At 38.6% G+C, this 23,845-nt stretch overlaps 1 protein-coding gene across 8 annotated transcripts in view; it reads left to right on the top strand.

The window, feature by feature from the left end:
- vav2 (vav 2 guanine nucleotide exchange factor) overlaps positions 1 to 23,845 on the top strand; it is a 197,398-nt gene that overhangs the window by 170,876 nt on the left and 2,677 nt on the right. For 2 of the 8 annotated variants that reach the window (XM_023153170.3, XM_012916536.4), the window contains 21 exons: positions 2,372 to 2,471; positions 4,526 to 4,621; positions 7,653 to 7,721; positions 7,856 to 7,942; positions 8,533 to 8,621; positions 8,717 to 8,849; positions 9,236 to 9,250; positions 9,549 to 9,658; positions 9,814 to 9,915; positions 11,374 to 11,462; positions 12,099 to 12,112; positions 12,266 to 12,284; positions 13,958 to 14,085; positions 15,742 to 15,813; positions 15,954 to 16,009; positions 16,284 to 16,400; positions 16,959 to 17,046; positions 17,182 to 17,305; positions 18,059 to 18,100; positions 20,980 to 21,069; positions 21,541 to 21,695. In XM_023153170.3, the coding sequence (XP_023008938.1) occupies positions 2,372 to 2,471; positions 4,526 to 4,621; positions 7,653 to 7,721; positions 7,856 to 7,942; positions 8,533 to 8,621; positions 8,717 to 8,849; positions 9,236 to 9,250; positions 9,549 to 9,658; positions 9,814 to 9,915; positions 11,374 to 11,462; positions 12,099 to 12,112; positions 12,266 to 12,284; positions 13,958 to 14,085; positions 15,742 to 15,813; positions 15,954 to 16,009; positions 16,284 to 16,400; positions 16,959 to 17,046; positions 17,182 to 17,305; positions 18,059 to 18,100; positions 20,980 to 21,069; positions 21,541 to 21,695 (1,795 nt within the window). The remainder of the gene's footprint in view (positions 1 to 2,371; positions 2,472 to 4,525; positions 4,622 to 7,652; positions 7,722 to 7,855; positions 7,943 to 8,532; positions 8,622 to 8,716; positions 8,850 to 9,235; positions 9,251 to 9,548; positions 9,659 to 9,813; positions 9,916 to 11,373; positions 11,463 to 12,098; positions 12,113 to 12,265; positions 12,285 to 13,957; positions 14,086 to 15,741; positions 15,814 to 15,953; positions 16,010 to 16,283; positions 16,401 to 16,958; positions 17,047 to 17,181; positions 17,306 to 18,058; positions 18,101 to 20,979; positions 21,070 to 21,540; positions 21,696 to 23,845) is intronic. The other 6 variants (XM_012916539.4, XM_012916557.4, XM_023153173.3 and 3 more) reach the window with 6 other exon arrangements.

Raw genomic sequence — 23,845 nt, 5'->3', positions numbered from 1 at the left:
AAGGGCAGAGCAAAAAAAAAGACAGGTGGTGGTCCTGCACCCCCTCGTCAACAAGTTGGTTAAGTGAATAATACCCTCACGGGAAAATCGATATCTCTCTATGAGCACACTGTCGCGCTGAGCTAAAGGATCCCGTCTATCCCGCAATATACGCTGAATTCTGAGGACTCTCCTTATCAATCTTGCACCTTCCGCAATGGGTTGCTCGCGTAAACGGACAGGACATGGCTGCGACAGGCTTCCCAAATCCACCTTTATAGCTGTGGTCTCTCATCTTGATTACACGAAGTAATTTACAATTACTACTCTGAAATATGACTTACATCTGTAATAATCACATACATGTAATAGAATGTTAATAGTACATTTCCCTTTTTTAGGGAATGACCTGTATGTATCTGTGTGAAATCAATAAAAGGATCAAGTGCTGCATTATCTTTAGTTACATTGATGTTATTTATTTATGGTGAAACAGTGGTGGAATATCGCTGTTGCTTTCGTATGAATGACGCGGACATACCTGCGTGGCCGCGATCTAATCCTGTTTACATAAAGTAAACCTGCTCCCCAGCAGGTTTACGCTTACGGCTCTGTTGCTATGACAGCAAGTCCCGGATGGGCTTCGGGGAACCGAACGATCCAGGATCACGCGAAATCGTCAACAATCTCATCCAGCTAACTCACTTAGCGCGGTACGAAGAACAGGCCCCTGGGCTTAACCATAGCTGGAGCCTGCAGGAGGGGGCCTTATTCAAACCTCTGTCTGAGCTCCAGTTAAAACTCCAGTGATCACCTCTTGTTGATCTCTGCAGAGCAGAGGATAATCACATGGTGAATGGGTTTGACAGAAATGCTGCTTTTAAGGTGAAGATGTTCAGTGTTTCACATCTGGCATAAGTTGCATAACTGAAAAACAGTTTTGTAGCCATGAATTTTTTTAGAGCCACTGGAAGAGAGCAATTAATCATTTTAAAAGAGACTTTTGCTCTAATATTTGAAATTTGTGTTTTGGGAACACTGCATGCAGAATTTTTGAAATACCCATTAATGACAATTTAAACAGACTTGTCATTCCAAAGATTTGTATCCTTATTGATTAAAAAACATGAATAGAAATGGTTAACCTTAAGTTAAATATAAAATAAATACATAATATGTGTCACTATGCATAACCAGTTTTGTTTCCTGATTGCATCATTACCAAAGTTCCCTGGATGGTCTGTTTTTAGTGCCTGTTATTCAAAGCTATCAGAGGCTTGATTAGACTTCAGGGTGCCAGCTCTCTACACCGCCTCGCTCGCTTAAGATTCAGATTAAGAGGCCTATGTGCCAACTCTACCAAGCTGTGCGGGTGGGTTGCACTATACCAGCCTGTGCCAGTGCCCTACTTTGACTGAGTAAGTGCAAAGAATGTTTGCCACGTGCAGTGGCATCCTCCAGGCAAGATGACTTTGAACTCCCTCCCAGCTGAACCCGTAGATCTATGTCAGTGTCCCATTGTAATATCTAATGAATTCAGCTCTCATATCCTCACTACTCAAAATTAAAAGATTGTTTTCCCCTCACACACTGATAAGAGGAGCTCTGCAAACCAAGTGATATAAAGCCCTGACTTTCATTAGTACGCTATGATTATAGCTTATTGGCAAGAGCATGCCACCCCTTCAAATATTTCCCTTGGATGTGAATATATTTTTAATTATAATACATTAATTATAATACATTTATTCACACATGCATTTATCTGTACCCGTTAGTGTTAAATGACTCTTAACGTGACTTCCCAAATTATATTAATAAACTTAAAATGAATACATTGCCTGAAGGTCCATATACTACCAAAAGATTCTACTTTACAGCTAATTGTAGACATTTTTTACCTGTGTTTTAACAAAGATATTATAAATCTCGTAATTTTAGATGTTAACACAAGACTTATTAGTCCTTATTAATTCTTATTTTTAGACTGCAAACACCACACGGAGGTTTATGGGCCCACTTGCTCTTTGCCTCACCGAGGACGAGCAAAAATATGCAAATTATAATCTCAACTGTCTCCTAAAAACATTAATGTTTTATTATTTGGACCTCCAGCATTTCTAAGGGCACAGTGGGACATTTGTGAGTGGATGTAGTCATGATCTTAAAAATAAAAAAGCTTTAATAAGAAAGCCTAACATTTCAAAAAGTTGCTTTTGTTGTATTCAAGATTATTCTGGGACTTGTAAATGTTTGTGTCCTTGTACTATTTCTTTTGAGAGTATCAGCTGTAAACATTTTTATACAGTCTCCTCATATTTCTTCTGTGGATTCCTTAATGAGGATGAGTTGTAACAGAGTAACTGGATTAATTAGTTTTTCACATCCCCAGGTTGCTGATCTATGGTCAGTACTGCAGCCACATGGAGAATGCCCAGAAGAAACTGGACGAGCTAATAGCCACACGGGAAGATGTCAGGATTAAAGTAGAGGTAACATTCATCTCTACACACGTTTAAAATGAATGTCGTACTCAGAAGGTGTTGTATTTGTACCAAATTATCTGGTCTGAGTATTTTAAAAACTGATGCTCTGCTAGGATTTTACCACTCATCCATCTCCAAAGTTTGCAGACAATGACACAAAAAAGTAAAAATATGTGGTGAGTAGCATTTGTCAGGGTGAACATACCTTCTTCATGCCAGAGGGCAGAGATCATGGCCAGATTGTTTTCTAGCTGATAATAAGGCAACAGTAACTGAAAAAAGCATGTTACAACCAAGGTATGCAACATCTTCTCTGAATCCAAAATGTTACCAACCTTAAATCAGATGACCACACCATGTGCCGCTCTGGTGAGTCTGGATTTCTGCTGTGACACTTTAATGACAGGATCAGAATTTCGCTTCAAAAAGAAGATGGCATGGATTTATCCTGTTTGTGCCAACAGCTAAGGCTAGTGGTGGTGGACTAATGGTGTGGGGAACATTTTCTTGGCACACTTTGGACCCCTTACAGTACCAATTGAGTGTCATTTAAAAAAAAACACAGCCTACCTGAGTATTTTTGCTGATCATGTCCATCCATTTATGACCACAATGTGCCTGTCTTCTAATGGCTGCTTCCACAGGTTAATGCACCATGTCAAAAAAGCTCACCGGGTTCCAGAGTGTGATAGTCAGCAAAATTATATTTACAAATTGTTAAATGTTCCTGCTGACTCCTGGCACCAGTGTGTGGAGATACATTATTATATTACAGCAGCTGGATATTTGTCCACCTGTTTTGATATGGCATTCTAGCTAGTGTTTTGCCCATGCACCATGTGCAAACACCACAGGAGAAGAGAAACATATTTCGGTGTATTGCATTACTACCAAATTCATTGTGTGCCAACTACAGAAAAAGGACAAAGTGATGCAGTATTTCTTTTAGAAAGTATACTCAAATCTAAAATTTTATATCAATCCAGACTTGCAGTACATGCTCTGAAGAGTTGTACCAACAAAATAAGCTGCTTTAGAATATGACCGTTTCAATCAAAGCCCAACTCAAAAGTAAAATTTACTGTTGAATAAACAATGACAATGACTAAATAATGACTTAAATAAATTCATCAGTGGGGCCAAGCTTTGCCTTTGTTAGGCAGAACCTATAATGAAGTCAGATGTAATTTGCATATTTGCCCCTAGAGCCTTAAAAAATTCAGAACATTTTGTTATACTGAACAAAACGGAATATTAACCAAACAGGGGTTGTGGTGGATCTTGGTTGTATTGTTAAATTTCCTTGTGCACAGGAAAAGATGAAACAAGAGAAAAGGAACCTTTACTGTGTAAATCTGGGACATTTTTAGAATCTATGTATACAACAAGATCTCCCCCTCAGTATGCTGCTATGATTTTGTGATGTTATACAGACTGAAAATCCTTAGAAAAGGAATGCAGGATAGAGCGGGATTAAAGCACATTTGCAGTTAGAATGGGAGGACAAGTGGGCCCTAGAGCTGATGAGCACAAAAGGCAATACATATAGCTACACAGGGTAGTAGTAACTGAGATACCCCATTCAAAATAAAGGAGCTTTGTAAAAGGCTAAGTCAGCCTGTTATTGGCTCAGTATAGAAAAGTACTGTTTGTAAAACAGGATAAGCTTTGCTGATATTGCACACTTAAAGAAACCGAGTGAACAAAGATGTACACAGACACCACTGTGAGGGAACCTTATAGGATAATACTAACAAAAGAGCGCTTCTTATGGAGCCGAGAGAGAATTTAGGGATATGCACTCATTTGTCAGAGGATGTCCTCTCTCAGTATGCTGCGTAATTGTGTCACAAATAGCTGGCACAACCAGAGTTTTTGTGCCCTGAAAGAATAAACCGGCCTCATTGCTAAAGGAGTGCCCTGTGAATGTGTGGAAGCAACAGCAGCAACACAACAGTGTATTCTTAAACAACAAATGAATACTTGTTTGTAGGAAATCTACAATGCTGTATTATGCAACATGTAATAACTGTGCCACTGCTTGTGTCACTCTTCCACAGGAATGTACAATGAAAGTGCAAGAAGGAAAGTTCAAGCTCCAAGATCTTTTGGTAGTTCCCATGCAGAGGGTGCTGAAGTATCACCTCCTACTAAAGGTAAAATCCAAATCTGTAAAACCTGTTTATGTGTTTACACAGTTTCATTCAAATGTCATTAAGATTTTGGCTAAATAGCCGTGTGATATCATACACACGTGCTTTATTTTTAACTTCTTACCTTTCAAAAGTTTATCTCAAACATCTGTGCTGCTATGTCTCTGTGGCACAGCCAGTGTATGTTGCTAACTTTCAGATATAGTTTGAGGTGCAAAAACCCCGTCTTCTGCAGGGAAAAGATGCGTCTCTTCCATAAGAAATCATAAAATGTCAGATGACCTGACGAACAACAGAGACATGAAAAAGGTGTTTTCTGATTTCAGTAAACATGTTGTTTCTTTCACTCTCGGCGCAATTGACTCTACACTTAAGCTAAGCTAAATAAGGAATACGCAGGTTTCTTTTGATTTGACCAAATCTGGCATCACAGTCTAACTCGAAGTCAAATCACCACTCATCAGCACGTGCTTCAGACGCTGCTAAATCCTTGAAATACAGTATATGCTGCACCCACTTCAAAGAACTTTGTATGTGACATTTTTGACACTCAGAGTTCAATGATTTGTGCTGTATATATTTCAGAAAGTTAATAGCTTTCCATCCCGAAAAGCAGATCCTCACTGTAAGATTTTCTTCTTGAGACTTCGTCAGGGAGGCTATGGTTCATCTCTGCTCTGATTTCAAATGATGCATAACACCTCTCTCTTTTATTCCGTGTCTAATGGCAATGTCAGCTGTCTGGATTTGGTCAGTGTTGTTATGATTTTCCAGACTTGTACCCTTGTCACATTAACCTGTTTTACAAACTCTTTTCTGCCCTTTTAAAAAGCTGTTATTTGAAGTGTCACTGAGGCAACACATATTGTTTTGTGGACTTTAACTTAATACACCTCATTGATGTGTCTGCCTTTGCACATTATTCACTAATCGTTTATGTTGAGTTTTCTGTGTCCTTTAATTCAAAAATGTCAGGTGCTATGATTGTAGGTCCACACAGAGAGCGCCGTGGCATCTGTATTAGTTTGAATCGAACCCCTGCAGGAGTGGCACTGAGCCACTGAGGTCAAATCAACCGTGCAATAATCAGATTAAATACACCCCATTTCACTGCTTCCTGCAGCTTTGCAGTAAAACACTGCTGCACACTGAGGCCTCAGGGCATGTCAGACTGACAAGGCTTGTTTTGGTTTGGGTATGTGCGTGTTCAGTCCTGCTGAAGGGTACATCTACAGTTGTTGTTATATAGATATCATCTCAAGAGTGTGAACCCTATTTGATGATACTGTGCATGGCTCTTTTCTTCATTCTTTTATGATAGTTGAACTTCATAGAGCAAATTCAACAATTAAAACTTAAAACATGATCTTGTGCTATACATTTTGCTGTATATGTTTTGCAGTACAGCTGTTTTTCTTTTGCAAATGTAATGCACCTCTTTCTTTAAAGGAGCAGAAGGTTACTTAGATAATACAAGTTACAGGTGGAGCCCAGATGAAAGCACTTTTTTCTTGGTTTTGTTTGTCAATCACTTGCTGATAATATTTGAAGTAGGCATGAAAAGCCAGTGAGGAAAATGCCCCGTATATTGAAGCTCATTATTAGTTTGAAATTGGAAGACCTAAAAACAGGGGATCTCGTCCGTGTAATAGCATAATAGCTTCAAAATATCAGACGGATGATCCATGGTTATGTTATGGGTATGTTAGTATGAGTTAAATGAAGTACTATGGTTATTTCCTAATTTACATCCGGACTTGTTTTTCACCTTATGCTTACAGTGTTTTATTCTTTTATTTTCCCACAACCTCACATGCACATTAAGTAATCCTAGCAGTTGCTGATAGTTTGGAGCAGTAACAGGGGCTGCTGTAAAGGCAAGTTGCCATGCCATTAATAAACGCTGAATCTTTCTGGGTTTCCCTTCTCCAACTGGTATTGCACAGATTGCCATACTCATATTTGTGTTTTTGTTTAAAAAGTTCCTGTACTTACTTTATTTTTATATTTACTAAGGCATTTTTCTGTGTAATTTTGAGATTCAATTACTCAAAACGATTAACCTGTTTGGGCTGTGGCTTACCCAATTAACCAATCAGCCAGAACCACTTGGTCACATAATAAAGTTGTTTCCTAATACTTTAAGTGTCGCTGCAGTCTTCATGTCATCATATTTTTGTTTAAAATTCAGTAAACTTTTGGGAAAAAATTACACAAACATTTAGCAATACATGATCGAATGATTAGTGTTCAGAGGTCACCAAGCTCTGCTGGCATTAATGTGGAGGTCACTATTAAATACGGTGTTATTTCCTAGCACCTGAACAGTAAACCCCTTTATGAGTAGCAGGTTGTTTTACAACATAACTTTGACCAATCTCTACTTTATCAAGCTAACCAGCATATATGCTGACCAGCCTACCAAACCACAGGCAAATCTTTACCCCTAAGTGCAAGCAAGAAAACTTGCATATTTACCTTTCACATTTGATTAACTTAAAGACACCAAAGAAACAAAGTAACTTGTTAAACTGGAGTAATACTGGCCAGAAAGGCAAGTTAAAATTGTTGATGTTAGATGCAGAAAAATGCATTTGGCAGAAACTTTACTGCCTCAGGCTTAGTTTTGATTATTTTTTTTAGATAATAATCAGACAGAATTCAAAATCTGAACCAGTCATAAGATTGTATTGTACACAGCTCGAAAGCAGCTCTAAAACAAAATTGCAATGCAGTCTAATTGTGTACATTATTATCTTAGTTCTTTGCATAAAAAACAAAAACAAAACAGAAATCTGGGGCTGGGGGAGGGGGAGGGGCTAGTAAAGCAAAAAACAAGCTGAACTTGGCTGGTTGCTCTCTCCGCTTGCACTCAAGTTTTAAAGTGTACTTTTTAATGTGTTGTTAATGATTTCAGATCTGCAGTGTGCAGTTGTCAAATTTTGCCAAGACAAACAGACACACCATTGGAGTTTGGTTTTTACAGTTTCTCAAAGTACAAGAACATTTTTCTAACAAAATAATCTCTCCGTAGGAACTTTTGAGTCACTCAACTGACCGACCCGAGAGACAACAACTGAAGGAGGCTCTGGAGGCTATGCAGGTGTGTGTTTAAAAATCTTGCAGAATCACCCTCTTAGCTAAAGCTACATAATTACATACAGCCACTGTGTTGCTCAAGTGTTGTAAATACAGCTTGAAATAGCAGATGCCTGAAAGAATGTCTGGCTCTTCCAGGACCTGGCCATGTACATCAATGAAGTCAAGAGAGACAATGAGACACTGAAAAAAATCAGCGAATTCCAAAGTTCAATAGAAAATCTTGTAAGTACTCCACACTTTCCTTGCACTTGTTATCTTTTGAGCAGCTAAGAACATTTTAAAGGTTGTTCTTTAATATATACATGCCAACACACTGGCATGTTATCAACAGGTGTTTTTGAAGTTCGACAGAATGATTAGTCTCTCCTCAGAACACCTCTATCTTTCAAAGTGCTTCCATGATCCTCAGCCATGATAATTCCCTTAATAACTCATTTATGTAAACTGCAAACTGCTCACTTTAATATTTTGTGTAGCACCAACCTTTTTTCTCGTTTTTCTATCTCTCTATCACAACTTCTTTTGTTGTTCCTTGCTGATATGCCAAGTCAGTATTCAGCTTTGGTTTGTACATGTGCCACATATACAGTAATACGTACAGTAAAAGTGCTCTGAATAATTTATACATGTAGCCACTGGGTATGACTTTGGAAAAAAGTCAAAGGGAGGATGGAGAATCATCGTTTATCGTGGATATTAATTCTCTCTGAAATTAAAAGTCTAGCAAAATTATTTATTAAAAATTGCAGAATCCATTGGTTTAGTAGGCTGCTTTTTATGTTTGTTTGTTTGTTTGGTTTTTGCAACCTAAGCAGCAGGTGAAGCTGGAGGAGTACGGGAGGCCAAAGATAGATGGAGAACTGAAGGTGTGCTCCTCTACGAACCGAACAAAACAGGACCGGTGAGTCCAAGTTCTATAGTAAAACTAAACTATAATAACCTTTAGCAACATTTTATCGCTGCCAATATTCAATAAAAATGTATGATTGTCTTCAGGTATATATTCCTCTTTGATAAAGTGGTCATTGTCTGCAAGAGGAAAGGCTATAGCTATGAGCTCAAAGAGATTATTGAGCTGCAAAATCATAAAATGTCGGATGACCCGACGAACAACAGAGACATGAAAAAGGTAAGAACATCACGGTTTGAAATGAGACAGAGCAATTTCGTCAGTGAGATCTTTGTAAAGGTGGCCCGGCCGGTGTAGGCGATGAAGCGGCATGTGTAATCATTACAAATGTTGCCCTTGAGCTGAAGGAGCTTGCTGATGGTAATTTCTGATGTGATTTCAGATGGGGTAATACACTGTTGTGTCAAACGTGCATTGTGTTCATTCGTGCTTGTAAAATCATGTAAATGCAATGAAGATCATTTAGGATTCATGAAAACGTACTGCAGTGCACTGGGCATCCGGTCTAACATGGCTTTTTTGTTTTTGGATCTGCATGCGTGCGTACATGTTTGCATGTGTAACTGGGTCTTTCTCTGGTGTCTTTCTTTTTGCATGCTTACCAGTCCTGTGGAAAAATGGTAAGCTCAAATGATCCCCTTATTTAACACATCTTCTCATAGTGGCTTTTTTTTTTGTTTTTGTTTTGGCTGTGGTGATTTTTGGGATGTAATACCTTGATTGCATATGCACAGTCTGAGTCTGTGACCAGCGTCTTATCCAATTAATTGCTAAAGCATGTTGATGATCTTTTAGGTCTGACTTGATTTGACCATATATTTTTTGGAACTGCTGATATCACATGCCTCTTTCTTATCTCGGTCTGCCATCCACAAACCTTTTTCTGCCATCTGTTCAACACTCACTTTTTCTCACCAGTGGTCTTATGGTTTCTACCTGATCCATCTGCAAGGGAAGCAGGGCTTCCAGTTCTTTTGCAAAACTGAGGAAACAAAGAGGAAGTGGATGGAGCAATTTGATATGGCCATGTGAGTATGACTAAAAATGTATTGGATAAAATGTATTTTATGTGAGACTAATTGTCTTTGCCATGTTATTTTTCAGTAGCATGGGAAAAAATAAAGAATCCTAGGTATCCTCAGTTTAACTGGTTTATTTAATTCCATATTATTTACTTATCTAGGTCCAACATCAAGCCAGAGAGAGCCACAGCTAATCAGCACAACTTTGAAATGCACACATTTGATAAGAATACCAACTGTCGAGCCTGCAAGATGCTCTTGAGGTAATGACCCTGACAACCCCAGCGCTGGTATCTTTAGTGCCGTTAATAATGCACACCGAATACATCCTTATTCCAGACTCTCTAGTGACTGTTATGTCAGCATTTGGTAGCAACAGCATTTTTATGTGTTACTTATCCAGACAAACTTTATGAAGCAGAGACACTGTATGTCCAAAATATGCAACGGCAGAATTATTAATAAATTATGATGCACAAAAAAGGAAGTTCAATGTTTTCACTGTCACCATCTTGGTGTTTTGAAACCACATGTGTCAGCAGATGAGCAGAAACAGAGGACATTCTGTGGCTAATCACTTGTGATTGACAGTTTGTTAACCAACGAGCATCCTGGATAATCCTCCTCTCTGATTCCCTGACTTATAATTTACAAAATAGACTTAATGTTTTATTCAGAGTGTCATGAAAATAGCAACTGAGCCCAATAAAATGATCAGGGAAGTGTTTACTGAGAACACAAAACCAGGGAGCTGATGGTCTTTTTGGCAAAGAAGCACTGCTGCCAGGAGACCTTTTGCAACTACTCCCACGTTGGCTTCACTTTTTCATAAAAGCACACAAAAGTTATTACAGTTAGGTAAGTATTTGGACAACAACACAATTTTTGTAATTTTGACTCTGTACACCACAAACAGAGGAGAAAAAAAATACCCTTGGAGTGGAGTATACACTACAGCAGTACAAATATAAAAATAAATAATTTAAGTAGCATTTGGTAGTGAACAAACAAACAGACTTAAATCACAGAGGGAATATGTTTTTGGCTCGCATAACCCATCATTAGTGTGAAAGCATTCCTTGGAAAATATTCTAGTAAGTGTGACTGCGGCTGACGGATGTTATTTTTAAACATTTCCCGGCCCCGCACCACCCACAGTGTTCCTGAGTACACCTTCTCTCATGTGAGAATGCTGCTCGTCTGCAGTGGGATAGCCCGTGTCACTGAATCACCACTTTCACCTCTATTAGAGTCAGCCGGCTAAACCCCACTCTGTGTATTGACCCACAAATTGCGTGGCTTTGCTGACCTAAATTCACAGAGCCGATGGCAGCAGGGACCAGCGTTCTCTCTTCCTGCTAGATGCTAATTACTGCTGCAGTCCCAGCAGATCCCATCGTGATTTATGGCACTTACTATTCAACTTGGCAGCGTGCGATGCATGCAGTGTTACAGTACCCGTAACAAATAAACTTCAGGAGTACACGGTTTAAACTGAGCCAGTTGATTTGGTGATTTTTAAAGAATTACAGAACGGGAATGATGGAGGATGTGGATTCGCAGTTGGAACAATTATAGGAACAAGCAGCAGGTCCCCTTGTGTGTTGTTCTTACAGGAGGTTAATTTGTGTCTCAGCCACTTCCTGTTTGCATTACTAAAGTGCATGTTTCTCTGTGTGTGTGTGTGTGTGTGTGTGTGTGTGTGTGCGCCTGTCCTCAAGGGGCATCTTCTATCAGGGCTACTACTGCTCTCGCTGTGGAACAGGAGCTCACAAAGAGTGTCTAGAAGTGATCACCATTTGTAAAATAAGTAGGTATTTCCTCTTTAATAGAAGATGTTATTCAGATGACTTTGTGAGGGTCAAGTAGTGAGCAAATGATAAAAATAGATAAATAAAAACTGTGTGACATATGTCACGGACATGCAATGATGACTGCTGTAATTTGATGACCCCTGTCCTGCTTGTAGGCCTCTTTATGCAGCAGTAAAAGGGAGGCAGGCTTTTTTATTGTGTCAGTGGATTTAGCAGCAGTATCTGACAACATATTTACTCAACATGAATTCAGAAAATCATTGTGGCCTATTTTCTCAAATTTGATCCAATTTAATAACTGCTGAGTGAGGTTCAGTATGAACCAATCAAGTTCTTTGATAGTCGAAGGTCATAATTAATCAAATAAATTCTTAAAATAAGTTAGTGTGTGTATAATAAGGACCACAGAGCAGGACTGTAACAATATAGTTTGATGCTTTCAGTTTTATCTGCTGTTTAACGCTCACAGGAAACCAGTCATACTACATTGCTGTTAGTCAGCTTAAAAAAATGGTCTGCATGAAGCTATGCTGTACATTTTGGCATGCTGATGTCAAGTGCTGATGGATCCACTTGGTGAAATATTTTCTTGTGAATCTTCTTTGACAATCTTCAATATTTCCTCTTTTCAGATCCTCTTGACTTGGTGAGTAGTTTCTTTTTCACTCAATATACAACAGCTTTCTCTAATTGTCACCATCTTTCTTTGTTGAATAATTACCACAAAAGGATAAAAGGTGATGTTTTTTGCTTACTTATTAACAATATCAATAATCAGATATTTGTCTCTGTTGTGTAGGAGCCTGGATTATCACCTGGTAAGAGCTAACATTTGAATATTCTGTCAGCTGTCAACTTTGTTTTGGCTGTAGCTGTGCTTAAATAGCACGGCTCTCTATTGCCATCTAGTGGATAGCGCCATTGCAGCAACAATACTAACCCTATACTAATCCCTCTAAAAAAATTTGAATTTTGTGAAAAGGTTTTATTTTGTTTTCCTATAATTGGATTTAAAAAGGTAAACTTTAATGTATTCTGTATCATCACATGTTCACATCACAAGTGAACTATTTCGAGCTAGATTATAGTTTAATACCGATTTTTTTGTGGCTTTAAAAAATTATCAGAATTCCAGCATCTGAAATTATTAAATTATTTGTGATCAATCAAAAAAAAACGACGTATAATACAGAAATGAACAATTTCTGTTAAGGTAGCACTTGGTTGAGGCTTTTTTACCATGAATTGCTACATCAGTCTGGCGTAGTCTGGTGGTGATCAGGTTGTGTCACTGCTTAGCTGTTAGGGAAGCCCAGATTCCTTTAATAGTTGGCTTCAGGTGTCTCATCTTCCTCAGTTTGTTGATTGAGGAAGATGAGATTCTCTGTGGGGTTTCAGGTCACGTCAGTTGCCTGGGTAGTCAAACCCAGCATTATCACAGTCAGCAAACCAATAAATACTAGCTTTGGCGCGGTGGGAGTTCCTAGTTCCTGGTGAAAAAGGAAATATGCTCCATACTTTTTGTCAGGTGGAAACCTGAAGCGCTCTAGTAGGTGGTTGCATTGAATTTTTACGTGATAGTACAGAGTAGAGCAGCAACCATCAACACCAGCAGATGGCATGGCACCCTAAATAATCAAAGATTGAATTCTAGCATGAGGTTTTCACAAACACTTTTGATTGTGTGCCTCTCCATCCTTCACCCAAACTCTAGAACCTTGATTCTAATTGAAATCAAAAGAAAACCTGGACCACTGAGCAACAGTCCACTTCTTTTTCTCTTTAAACCAGGTACTTGTAAGATGCATCTGATGTTTTCCATTGTTTCAGGAATGGCATGATTTTAGGAATTTAACAGTTGTAGCTTTGATCCTGAAGAGGTCTACGTGTGGTGGCTTTTGATGCTCTGACCCCAGCCTCGGTCCACTTGGTGTGAAGCTCTTCTTGAGTGGACTTGACACTCTTGTGAAGGCACTCTTCCCGGCCGGTTCATCTTTTCATTGATATGCTTTGATACAGCACTGAACAGCCAGGCTTTTTTGCAATGACCTTGTGTGGTGTTACGTCCTCGTGGAGGGAGTCGACTATCATTTGGACAACTGTCAAGCTAGGAGTCTTGCCTGTGACTGTGGTTGCATGTACCGAAGTAGAACGCGAGATACACATTATTTATATAGTTTGAATAGTAACTAGTGCAAACCCAAAATTAAATATGCCAATAAGTCTGTCAATAAGCATCAATACTCCAATCCAGCTAATGAAAATATAATATGTAAAAGTTTACCTTTCTCTATTATATTACAAAAAAGTAACCTTTTCACAATATAAATGCATTAGTAGAGTATGCAGAAGTACAGTAGAGATACACTTGCAGAATCTGATCGTTTCTTTCACAACTCTTCTACAGCTTTTGTTTTCTCAATGTCAGTGGACTTTTTTATTAGTGAGAAGCTGGAAGCGGTAATGTACTGGACACTGACTGTTATTGCAGGTCCTAAGATGGTGGCAGTGAAGAACTACCATGGCACACCGGTGCCTCCGGGGAAGACCCCTCTCTGTTTCCAAACAGGAGATTTTATCGAGCTTCTGAAGGGAGACCCGGATATCACATGGTGGGAGGTAGAGTAGTCAATCATTTTTAAATCAATCCATCCCTCACTTTGACACACGCAGCTTGTTATGCAGACAGCTGATGTTGGCACAGCACCTCACATAGTGGATTTGAAATGAATCAGTGATTCTCATGTTAAATTCAATTTTTTTTTTTACCTGTGAGATAGAAAGTGTAGAACATAAGTCAAGGTTCTGTCTCTGTTCAAATACCGGCACTTCCAGATTGAAATAGTTAGCATATAGGATCGCTATTATTGGATCTGGACAAAAACCTTGTTTTATTGGACAATTGCAATGACTTTGGTGGAGTCTTTTAATCAGCAAAGCTAAAGTCTAAGCACACAACCTCCTGTAAAACTGTAGATTAGTTTTTACACACACAGGTTTTTTTTGTATTGATTGAACAAACAAGATATGTGTTAATTACTGAGCGTTTTGTTGCCTTTGGAGCCATTTCCGTCATTTCTTTTCATGTTTTCTAACCAGGCTGCAGAAAGCACTATCAATCTTATCCCTCTGGTGGTGAACAAGTACAGTAACATACCCCAAAATGCCTTTAATTCAAATTGCTGTGGAGTAGGCAAATCCCTAAGTGCTTTCTTTCCCCCCATGCTACAAAAAAAGATAATTTTTCTTGTAGTTGCAAATCATCATCATATTCCAGCGCACATCTTGTAAACAGAGTCCCCTTGTCACCTTGTCAGTTTAAATTAATAGCGCTTTGGCTTGTGCGTCTCACTAAAATACCACAGGATACTTTAAAGAGTGTTTGAATGATAAACTGAGCCACACTTGCCTAAAATTGTTCTAAAATCTTAGAGGAAGTTAAAGACTTCTTTGCACCTTCACCAATGGAAATAAATCACTTTTAGCTGAACATTAGAAGAGGTGTACGTGCAGACCTGGAGGATCCTCTGCAGTGAATTAGTCTGGATGATAGGAACTGTGACACTGTTTGCTCCAGGAACTGTTGGCATTCCTGCTGAATCACCGACTCTAATATCAGGCTGGCTTTTCCTGAAGTGACTCTGGGCAACTTTCTGATGACATTAATTGATCTTAGCTATAACAGTAGGCTATCCCTCTACAGCATGGCAGTTTAATCTCTCAGTGTGATGTCAGCAGGTGTGCAGAGTTTAAAATCGATTGCTGCAGGCATAAGATGGAGTCATTTCATCCTCTGTCTGACTTTGATGGGGAAAGTTTGTACATACAACATCTAGCACCGAAAATATGATGCATAGCGTGTAATATTTATTTAGCTCCAAGTGAATACATCGTCTTTCAGAAATGTTTTACTTTAAATTTTGACAAAACGAATCCAGTGCAGATAAACTGGCACCACTAGGAGGCACCAACGTAACACTGTTTCACATTATACACAATAAACTAAAGAATCTCTGCTTCAGATATTGGTTTATTAATATAGTCTTACTTAACAATGATTACTTGCAAGGAGGAAATATAGTTCTTAGTTTTAGTTTTTCCTCTATAAACCCTACAAATTTTTCAGTGTGTCTTAGGATTTCCAAATTTTCTGTATCTACACTAAACTACATATTACCCATTTTCCCTTTTTTTTTCCAAAGTATTTCTTTGCCTGAAGTAAGCACAGTTTTGTTTCACATCTAGAAATAAACTTACCTTGTGTTTGTCTTACAGGGAAAGCTGATACAGACACAAAAGAGCGGCTTTTTCCCCAGTTCCTATGTAAAGCCTTGTTTGGACCCAAAGGTAATGCACCCATACACCTGTAAAGTGGGTTGTGACTGATTACAGCGTGTATGATTTGAGAGTGGACGAGTTTATGCATGTGCATGTCAGTTAGTCCTGTGCTGTGTTCTTTAATGAACGGTGTCTGTTATGTGCGACAGCCCTTCCAGTCATGCCGGTCGTCCTCAAGGGATGCAGACTACTATGGATATCCTTGGTAAGACCCATAACTGTGCATTTAATGGGCCTGTGCACTATAAGGTACCATTAGCCCAAGGTCAATATCCTGTAATTAGTGCAGATCTGTTAATGTTAAACTGTAGCGTTATCTCAAAGCAGTGGTTCAATTGAAAGCAAGCTGACCCTAACCAAAAGATTAATTACTACATGGGTGATTGAAGTTAAGTGTTTTTAAAGCTTTTAGAGTGTCATTTGATGAAACAACTTAAAACAAAAAAAACAGTGACCTCTAAATTTTGTTTTTTCTGTAGGTTTGCAGGAAACATGGAGCGGCAGCAGGCAGACAACCTTTTAAAATCCCACTGCAGTGGGACCTACCTTATCAGAGAGAGGACAGCTGAGGCGGAGAGGTTCGCCATCAGCATCAAGTGAGTATTTCAGATCTTACAGGGGAGGAAAATGTCAAGGGAAGGTTTTTATCCATATCTCATGGGGAATAAATATTCTCACAGGGAGCCCTAGTCAGCTTTTTCTGTGCATCTTTTAGCTCCAGCTAATTACTACTCAGTAATTGCTTTTTTTTTTTTTTAATCCTTCCTTTTTTGTGCCTTTTCAATGAGACGATGCATTCTCAAGAGGAAAAAAAATCCATGAGTTCTTTACTGGAGTTGTCATATAATGATGGGTTGAGAAAGGGAATGCACATTTACACATTTGTGTCTAACTCAGGTGATGAGTGACTGTGGGGACCAGGCTCGATATAATTAAGTAAACAAATCTGTTAAGAAGTCTTAACTTTAAGAAAAAATACTTAATTTCCATCTTATTCAATCAGATATACTGAAAAAGAAATGTGTGGAGCAGCAGAACACATTAAGTTAAGGGCACAGGAGAATACAGGCTCAACAGTAATATGCAAGATATGGATAAAGAAAATCGATAACAGTGGAAAAACAACATCTGTTCTTGGTGATTTCTCTTTACAGATTCAACGATGAAGTAAAGCACATCAAAGTCATTGAAAAAGACAGCTGGATACACATCACCGAGGCAAAGAAGTTTGAAAGTCTGTTGGTAAGTCATATTAAACTGTTTAAAAAAAAAGAAAAAAGGTCATTTAATGAACTGCCAACACAGAAACACCCATAGGAGCTTGTTGTCAATGTGAAAGCAGAAAAGTTCACCTTTTTGTATCCTGTTACTTTACAGGAGCTTGTGGAGTACTATCAGTCTCATTCGCTGAAAGAAAGCTTCAAGTTGTTAGATACCACACTGAGATACCCCTACAAGTCGAGAGAACGCTCGCTTACGCGGGCCAACACACGCTCACCAGGTAAACCTTTTGAATTTTTCTCTGTTCCAATACTTTACTTTCCACTTCTGCAGCCATTCTGATACCGCATAGCAGCCAAACTCTGCAAACAACACAATCTGTTAGTACCAGAAAATCATATTAGATCCTTGAGCAATGAACAGCTAAGTACAGCCAGCTGATAAATGATAGTCAGTAAGCGTTTTGGCAGAGCAAGGTTTGATGTTTATCGGTTGTGAAAGAGACCCTAATGTTTGTCCTTCCGTGTTAATAATAACTTAATCCAAGTAACTTAATATGTGGCTTCATAGTATAGATTAAGTGACCACGATGCTTATCAGTGTGGTTCTGATGAAGCTAAGTTTTGAGAACATCTTCAGATAAAATATCCATCATTCTTTTAGAAGCAAGTTTCACTCCTTGGCAGGCATCTTCGTAACAGCACCTGGGAGTTTATTCAGGCTAACACTAAGCCCCTCTCTAAATGAATAAGGAGACGGCCGCAACGTTAATAAAAAGCTGCATAAATAACCAGAAAAATCTAATAAAAAAAAGGTGACTTTGCCTCATGATATTTAAGTTTTATAAAGTTTTCTACAGCACCTTCAAGAGTTAAATTCCACTTCAATCCAGTGTGCCAACAGAATCAACATATCTGGTTGATCCCGCAAGGGCATTTGAACAAATACGAGACTAATTTACATTATGGATGCAGTAAGCCAAGAAAAAAAACTTGTATAGATTTTGGAATCACTTCTGTCTGTTCTGTTTCAGCTATTATAAAGCAGACGGTTGGCCCTTTGGAGGGAGTAGTAGGTACAAGATTTATTCAGATATTTCTATTCAGGATTCTTTTTAGTGCCATGTCTCTCCCATATAAAATCACATGTGGTTGGCTTTGGACTTGACTCTTAAATACACTATGACTTGTGGCTTTAACTTTTCTACCACTTGACTCATGTTACAGACCTCATTTCCATTAATGAGCTTTGGGTAATGCCCACTGGAAGCTGAGTGGAACCACCCAAAGCTCTAACGAGACATGCACAGACATCTTCAAATGCTAGTGTCAGTGTTTTTGCATGGAGACTGAAGGAGCATTGCATGTCAAATAATGTCTACCTGCTTCAATGCACGATTATGAAAATACCTTTTTCACTCTCTGTTACCAAAATACACTGGTCCAGTACAAATTCAATTTCATGACACTGTGGCTGTGGATACTGTAAGAAGGGGGTAAAATAAATGAGACACACTTCCTCCCACTCTCTTTGTCTTCCCCTGTCCTCTGTTTTTCCCAAGGCCAGTGACTCTCATGACTCATACAGACAAAAAAAAGATGGAGGCCAGAGGGGCAGCTGGGCAGAGTAGGAGAGCAGCAGTGTGAAATGATAAAGAGAGTGACAAAGAGAAAGTCAGCTAACTCCAGCCTTTGGAATGACTGAATTGGCTGCCCTTCGTGGCCATTACACTATATGAATACTGGCTGTGTCTTTGCGCTAGCTTCTGTCCTACACTGGCCTCACTTTGTTCGCTCTTCACAAAGACCCAACTGGCCAGTATAGTGAAATCATTTCTCCTCCTGTTTTGGCTGAAGTTGTACACGGATGGAGACAACTGGAGTTTTTGCTAATAATGGTTTTCCTCTCAGTTTTATCCTTGACTGTTTCCAAGCACGTACTTTTACTTTTCGATCTGGAAAACTCTATTATGGAGTTCACACAGACATTTTCTGATAAGTCAAATCAACAACAATTGAAGCAGCTGGAAAATATATATTATATTATATAGCTGCCCTATTTATTTTATATAAAATAATTATTTTATTTTATATAAAATAAATAGCACAACTACTTCAGTTTTATTTCTGTAGTGCCAAATCATGACAACAGCCCCCCTTAAGGCGCTTTGTAACGTAAAGGCCCTGTAATAATAGGACCCTACATTAACCACACGTGACACAGGCCCCACGACATCGATATCGTACGTAATGACATATTAAGAACAAAAAGCTCAGGCTTCATGTGAATTTCAGTGGAGCTTCATAAGATGTCACCTTTTACTACTACTACTGTTTTCTTGATCCTTTCAACAAGTTGTAACAATTTTAGGTCCCTCTGTCTAATATTCCACAAAAAAGGAATTCTGTTCCAAGTCCAGGAAAATCCAGAGATAAGAGGAAGACAGTCAGTTTTCTATAGATTTAGTGGCCAGTGCTAACTCCTTTGCTACATAGTTCCAGGTTGGCCCCTCCTTTTTGGTTCAAAGTTGCTCCAGATTTCTCAAATGCATATTCACAATGGGAATTTCCTGTCCCAGAATATCCCAAAGGGTGACTGATCTGGTGGCTGTGACGGATCTGGTGGCTGTGCAGGCCATTTGAGTGATCTCAATGTCAAAAAAGCTGTTTGAGATTATTTGAGCTTTGTCACACTCTGTATTATTAGCTTTTTGTAGACCTTCAGGTAAATATCTATTCGAGAAAAATAAGTTTGAGAAAAAATAAAATCAAATAAAGTGTGACCTGGCATGGAGAGCTGCAGAGATTTTATACACACAAGTGACACAAAGTGCAAGTGAGTAAGCACAAAATCAAGATCATGTGCAATTATACATCAAGAACAAAAAAGGTCCAATTTCAAATAAATTTCAGTGTATCTCCAAGAGATATCACAGTGAACAAGAGTACTAATTTTTCAATCCTTTAAAAGTGGTTATTCCAGAAAAAAGAGCAGCATAATCAACACCTCTGTCTTTAAAATATTAGAAATTAGAGGCTGTAAAACTATGTCTTTATATTTAAAAAAAGCAAAAAACAACCAATTGGATGGTAGTTTAACATAAAATGGTAGTAAAACATGAGGAACATCGGTATAGTGTCCAGCTTCTTTAGGTGTTTCTTGAGTGTGTTCATAAAGAGCAGCGTATTCATTGCCTGGAGGGAAAAAAATAAAGAATCTTAATGTAAGTTTTAGCTCTCTGTCTCCTTTTTAAATAAAAAAATTCAATGCATAATACTAAATACTAATATCTTGTGATAATTTCACTTTCAGCCCTTTTAGCAGCTTTTATCTTTCTCTTAATTTGAAAATAGCATGACCTTGGATTTTCCTCCATTTAAGTTGAGTTAAATGGGAACAACATGAAACGCAGACTGCAGCTATTTAAAGGCTTTCACTACTGTAAATAATAGATAACAGTGCCGTCTGCATAAAAATGGAAAGCAGCATTTGATCAGTTGTCACAAATGATGAAGTCTTGTTAATCCAACCTTCAGTTGGGCTGTCATCGTAATGCCTATTAGTGACATTATATGTTTTTCTTAATATAATATAATGTAAATTGTACAGTTAAATAAACATAACACCAAAATTTATTCTGCAGGTTGGTGTAATACTGAATAATAATGTCACTAATAGGAACAGAACAGACTCTTTCTAAAAAACAACAGAGTTCCCACGCTGCTTCTGTTTGAGACTTTGTAAATAAATTCACACTCTTAAAGCAGTCAAATTGCAACACCTTCATGGTTAAGATTAAATATAATGAGAACCGAACGCACAGGCACACAAAGCTTCAATCCAAAATCTTTTTATCTTTCTGCTTCTTTGGCTTCGCCTCTGCATGTGTTCACCTCAAACATTTTCCAGCTTTACTTCCTCCCTTGTCTCGCTCTCTCTCTGTCCTCCTCTCAGCAGCCACCTGTGCATCCTACAACTTCTCCTTCCTCAGTCCACAGGGCCTCAACTTCTCCTCCTCTCAGAGCCAAGCCCCCTTTTGGTCAGGTACTATCTACTTATCCTTTCCTTTCCCCCGCTGCCTCTCTTGTGTCCTCGCGCCGCATCTCTTGTAATTACATAATAAGCCTATGTACCTCGACCTCATTACTACTTCTCTGTGGCACTCTTTTCATTAACAAGAACACTGTAGTTCTTCTCAGGATGACATTTCCTCATTAAATCAAGAAAAGAAAACCAATTTCCTCTCCAGTGATGAAACAAGTTGTCCTGCTCATTTGTCATTTTGTGGCTACAGCGTGTCACGCTGAAAACTGACCGGACCATCTCGCCTCTGTACATTCTTCACAACTAATTATTACCATTATGTTCAGTGTGACCTCGTCTTACAACCGTCACCCTCATACATAAACATGAATATTCATCAATACCAGTAAATAATAACTCTTGTTGCGAATTCAGCGGTGTGCCATTAAGTTAATTAACTATGGCTCAACTCCTATTGTTATCAATTTTCAGTGTTTACACCTCGAGTGGTCAGCACAGCAGTGGCCAGGTATAACTTTGCAGCGCGAGACATGAGAGAGCTGTCACTGCGAGAAGGCGACATTGTCAAAATCTACAGCAAGATCGGTGGAGACCAGGGCTGGTGGAAAGGAGAAGCCAATGGAAGAGTAAGTAACTATGAGTAAAGTGTTTATTTGTGGATGGGAAATTGATCAGACCCAAGGCATAAAAGCCACCACTGGATTAAATACCTTAATGTTGTAATATTTTGAGTTTGATCAAAAATGTATCCAGTTAGCTTTATTAAGTTAGAGATCTGCAAAAGAGAAATTCAGGGAAAGCATGTCCCCAAAAGTGCATTGATACATTTGACAATTTAACCAGTGATACCGGGGGAAAAAGAAAAAACAAAACAAAAAGATGTGGTTGAAAGACAAAAACTAGCTGCTGGGAAATGTGCCAGTTTAATAGGATGGCGGTAAAAGGGAATGTGATGTCAGCATTTTATTTTAGGAACGTTCCCTATTAGGCTGTAAATTTAGAGTTGTGCTTTGGAGCCAGAGGATCTACACAACTTGAGCGGTTGTAAAGCTAAACCTTACCACAGTCTGCTGTACAGCCTGGTGTAAAAATGCCATAGAGTCTAGTTTTGATTTTTATCTGTGTTTTCCCCACCTTACTTTTATTCCCTCGTGTGGATTGATGGAAATACGCTTTTAACTTTCTCCTATGAAACCATCTGCCTGCACACGCAGTTTCTTTGGATTGGTCTCTCTGTGATGTATGACCTTGATGGAACAGAAGTGGTAAAAAAGGTAATCTGTATTCAGTTGATGAAAGCCGAAACGTGCCGACTTAAAAAAAAAAAAGCACATCTACACCTGGTAGAACTCAGCAAAAAAAAAAGTATTTGCTAATGCAGTGTGTACAGCAAATACATTGAAATCTGTGTATCATATACTATGATAACCAGGTCAACTACTTTAGCTGGTTGCAAATCTGGTCTGCAAAGCCTCTAAGTTTTCATGAAGTGAGCTGAAGTGTCTTGATTGCTGCTGTGTATGAGAAAGACATCAAGCTCACCAAAATTAGATGCTATTTATTTCTACATTATGAAGAAATACCCACCGTAATTGGATGATTTGCTGAATGTAGTGGCTATTAGTGACGACATCAGAGCTGCTGTTTAATTTATGTCTGTTTTTACATTCTTGATATTTATAAGAATAAGATTTGACCTAGGTGAATAACCTAGTGCAACTGATGAGTATTCATTGTCCTTCCTTTGCTGTGTTAAACCCAAGAAAAGCTTGACTTCCCAGTTCTGTGTCGACATGACTCTGTGTCCAGCAAGTAGATTATCATTTGGTTGGTGGTTTCTCCACAAAGACCCATTACATATTATGGGTTCTGTACTTTGATCATTTACTAGTACTTGTTCATTTTACAGCTGAAAGGTTTCTATTAGCTTTTTTGTTTTAATGTAGCTTCCTGGCTAGCTGGTTCTGTCTGGTTTCAAACTAGAATACGGCAAAATATGAATTGTTTTAATCCACGTGTGCACATGAAATGCGGTGGTCCCTGCAAATATATTTTCATTCCCCTGCTGTTGAATTAAAAATGACTATTTTGAAATCTTCACATATCACGCCAACCCTAACATTCATGTGGAGCACCACAGGCATCACAGCGATTAATTCAGCCAATATGCATGGTGCTGATCTGTGTTTATGGACAGTGCACATGCTAGTAATTGAATCACGACTTAACTTGAGCACATAAAATATTATTGCTTCTCTTTTTAAATTAAGACATCTGCTACTTTCAACTACCTCATTTCAGCATTTTAACACCCAGTCCAATTCAGGAAAATTAAGAGACTCAGGATGAGATTTTCTTTTGACAAAACATACCCAGATACAGACCTCAACAGGTATTAATGGATGTCTTTGTGTTGCTGTAAATACAACCTTTGTGTTTCTATTATCTCTGTTAGTTCAGTACATGCTTTACAATTCTAACAAGTAGGAGAAGTCGTAGCCTAGCAACAGCTGAAGTAGCATTTGAAGTAGCCTTCAAGTATTTTTTCAGAACAGAGGCAAGGCTGCTGCTGAGCTGTGCAGTTATCGGAAAATAGCGCACATCTTCTGCCAAAATAATATAGAGGAAAGAGCTCCGAGAGCTCTCGGCCTAATGTAGTCGTGGTGCACATCCAATGGATTCACGGCATGTAAACAAAACAAAAAAAGCATATAAATGAACCCAATTAACATCTTTTGTTTATACTGGTTGATGTAAAATACTGTGTGTGTCTGAT

The sequence above is a fragment of the Maylandia zebra genome, linkage group LG7 (genome assembly GCF_041146795.1).
Source record: "Maylandia zebra isolate NMK-2024a linkage group LG7, Mzebra_GT3a, whole genome shotgun sequence".
NCBI lineage: Eukaryota > Metazoa > Chordata > Actinopteri > Cichliformes > Cichlidae > Maylandia > Maylandia zebra.
This window is presented reverse-complemented; position numbering and strand designations above follow the sequence as displayed.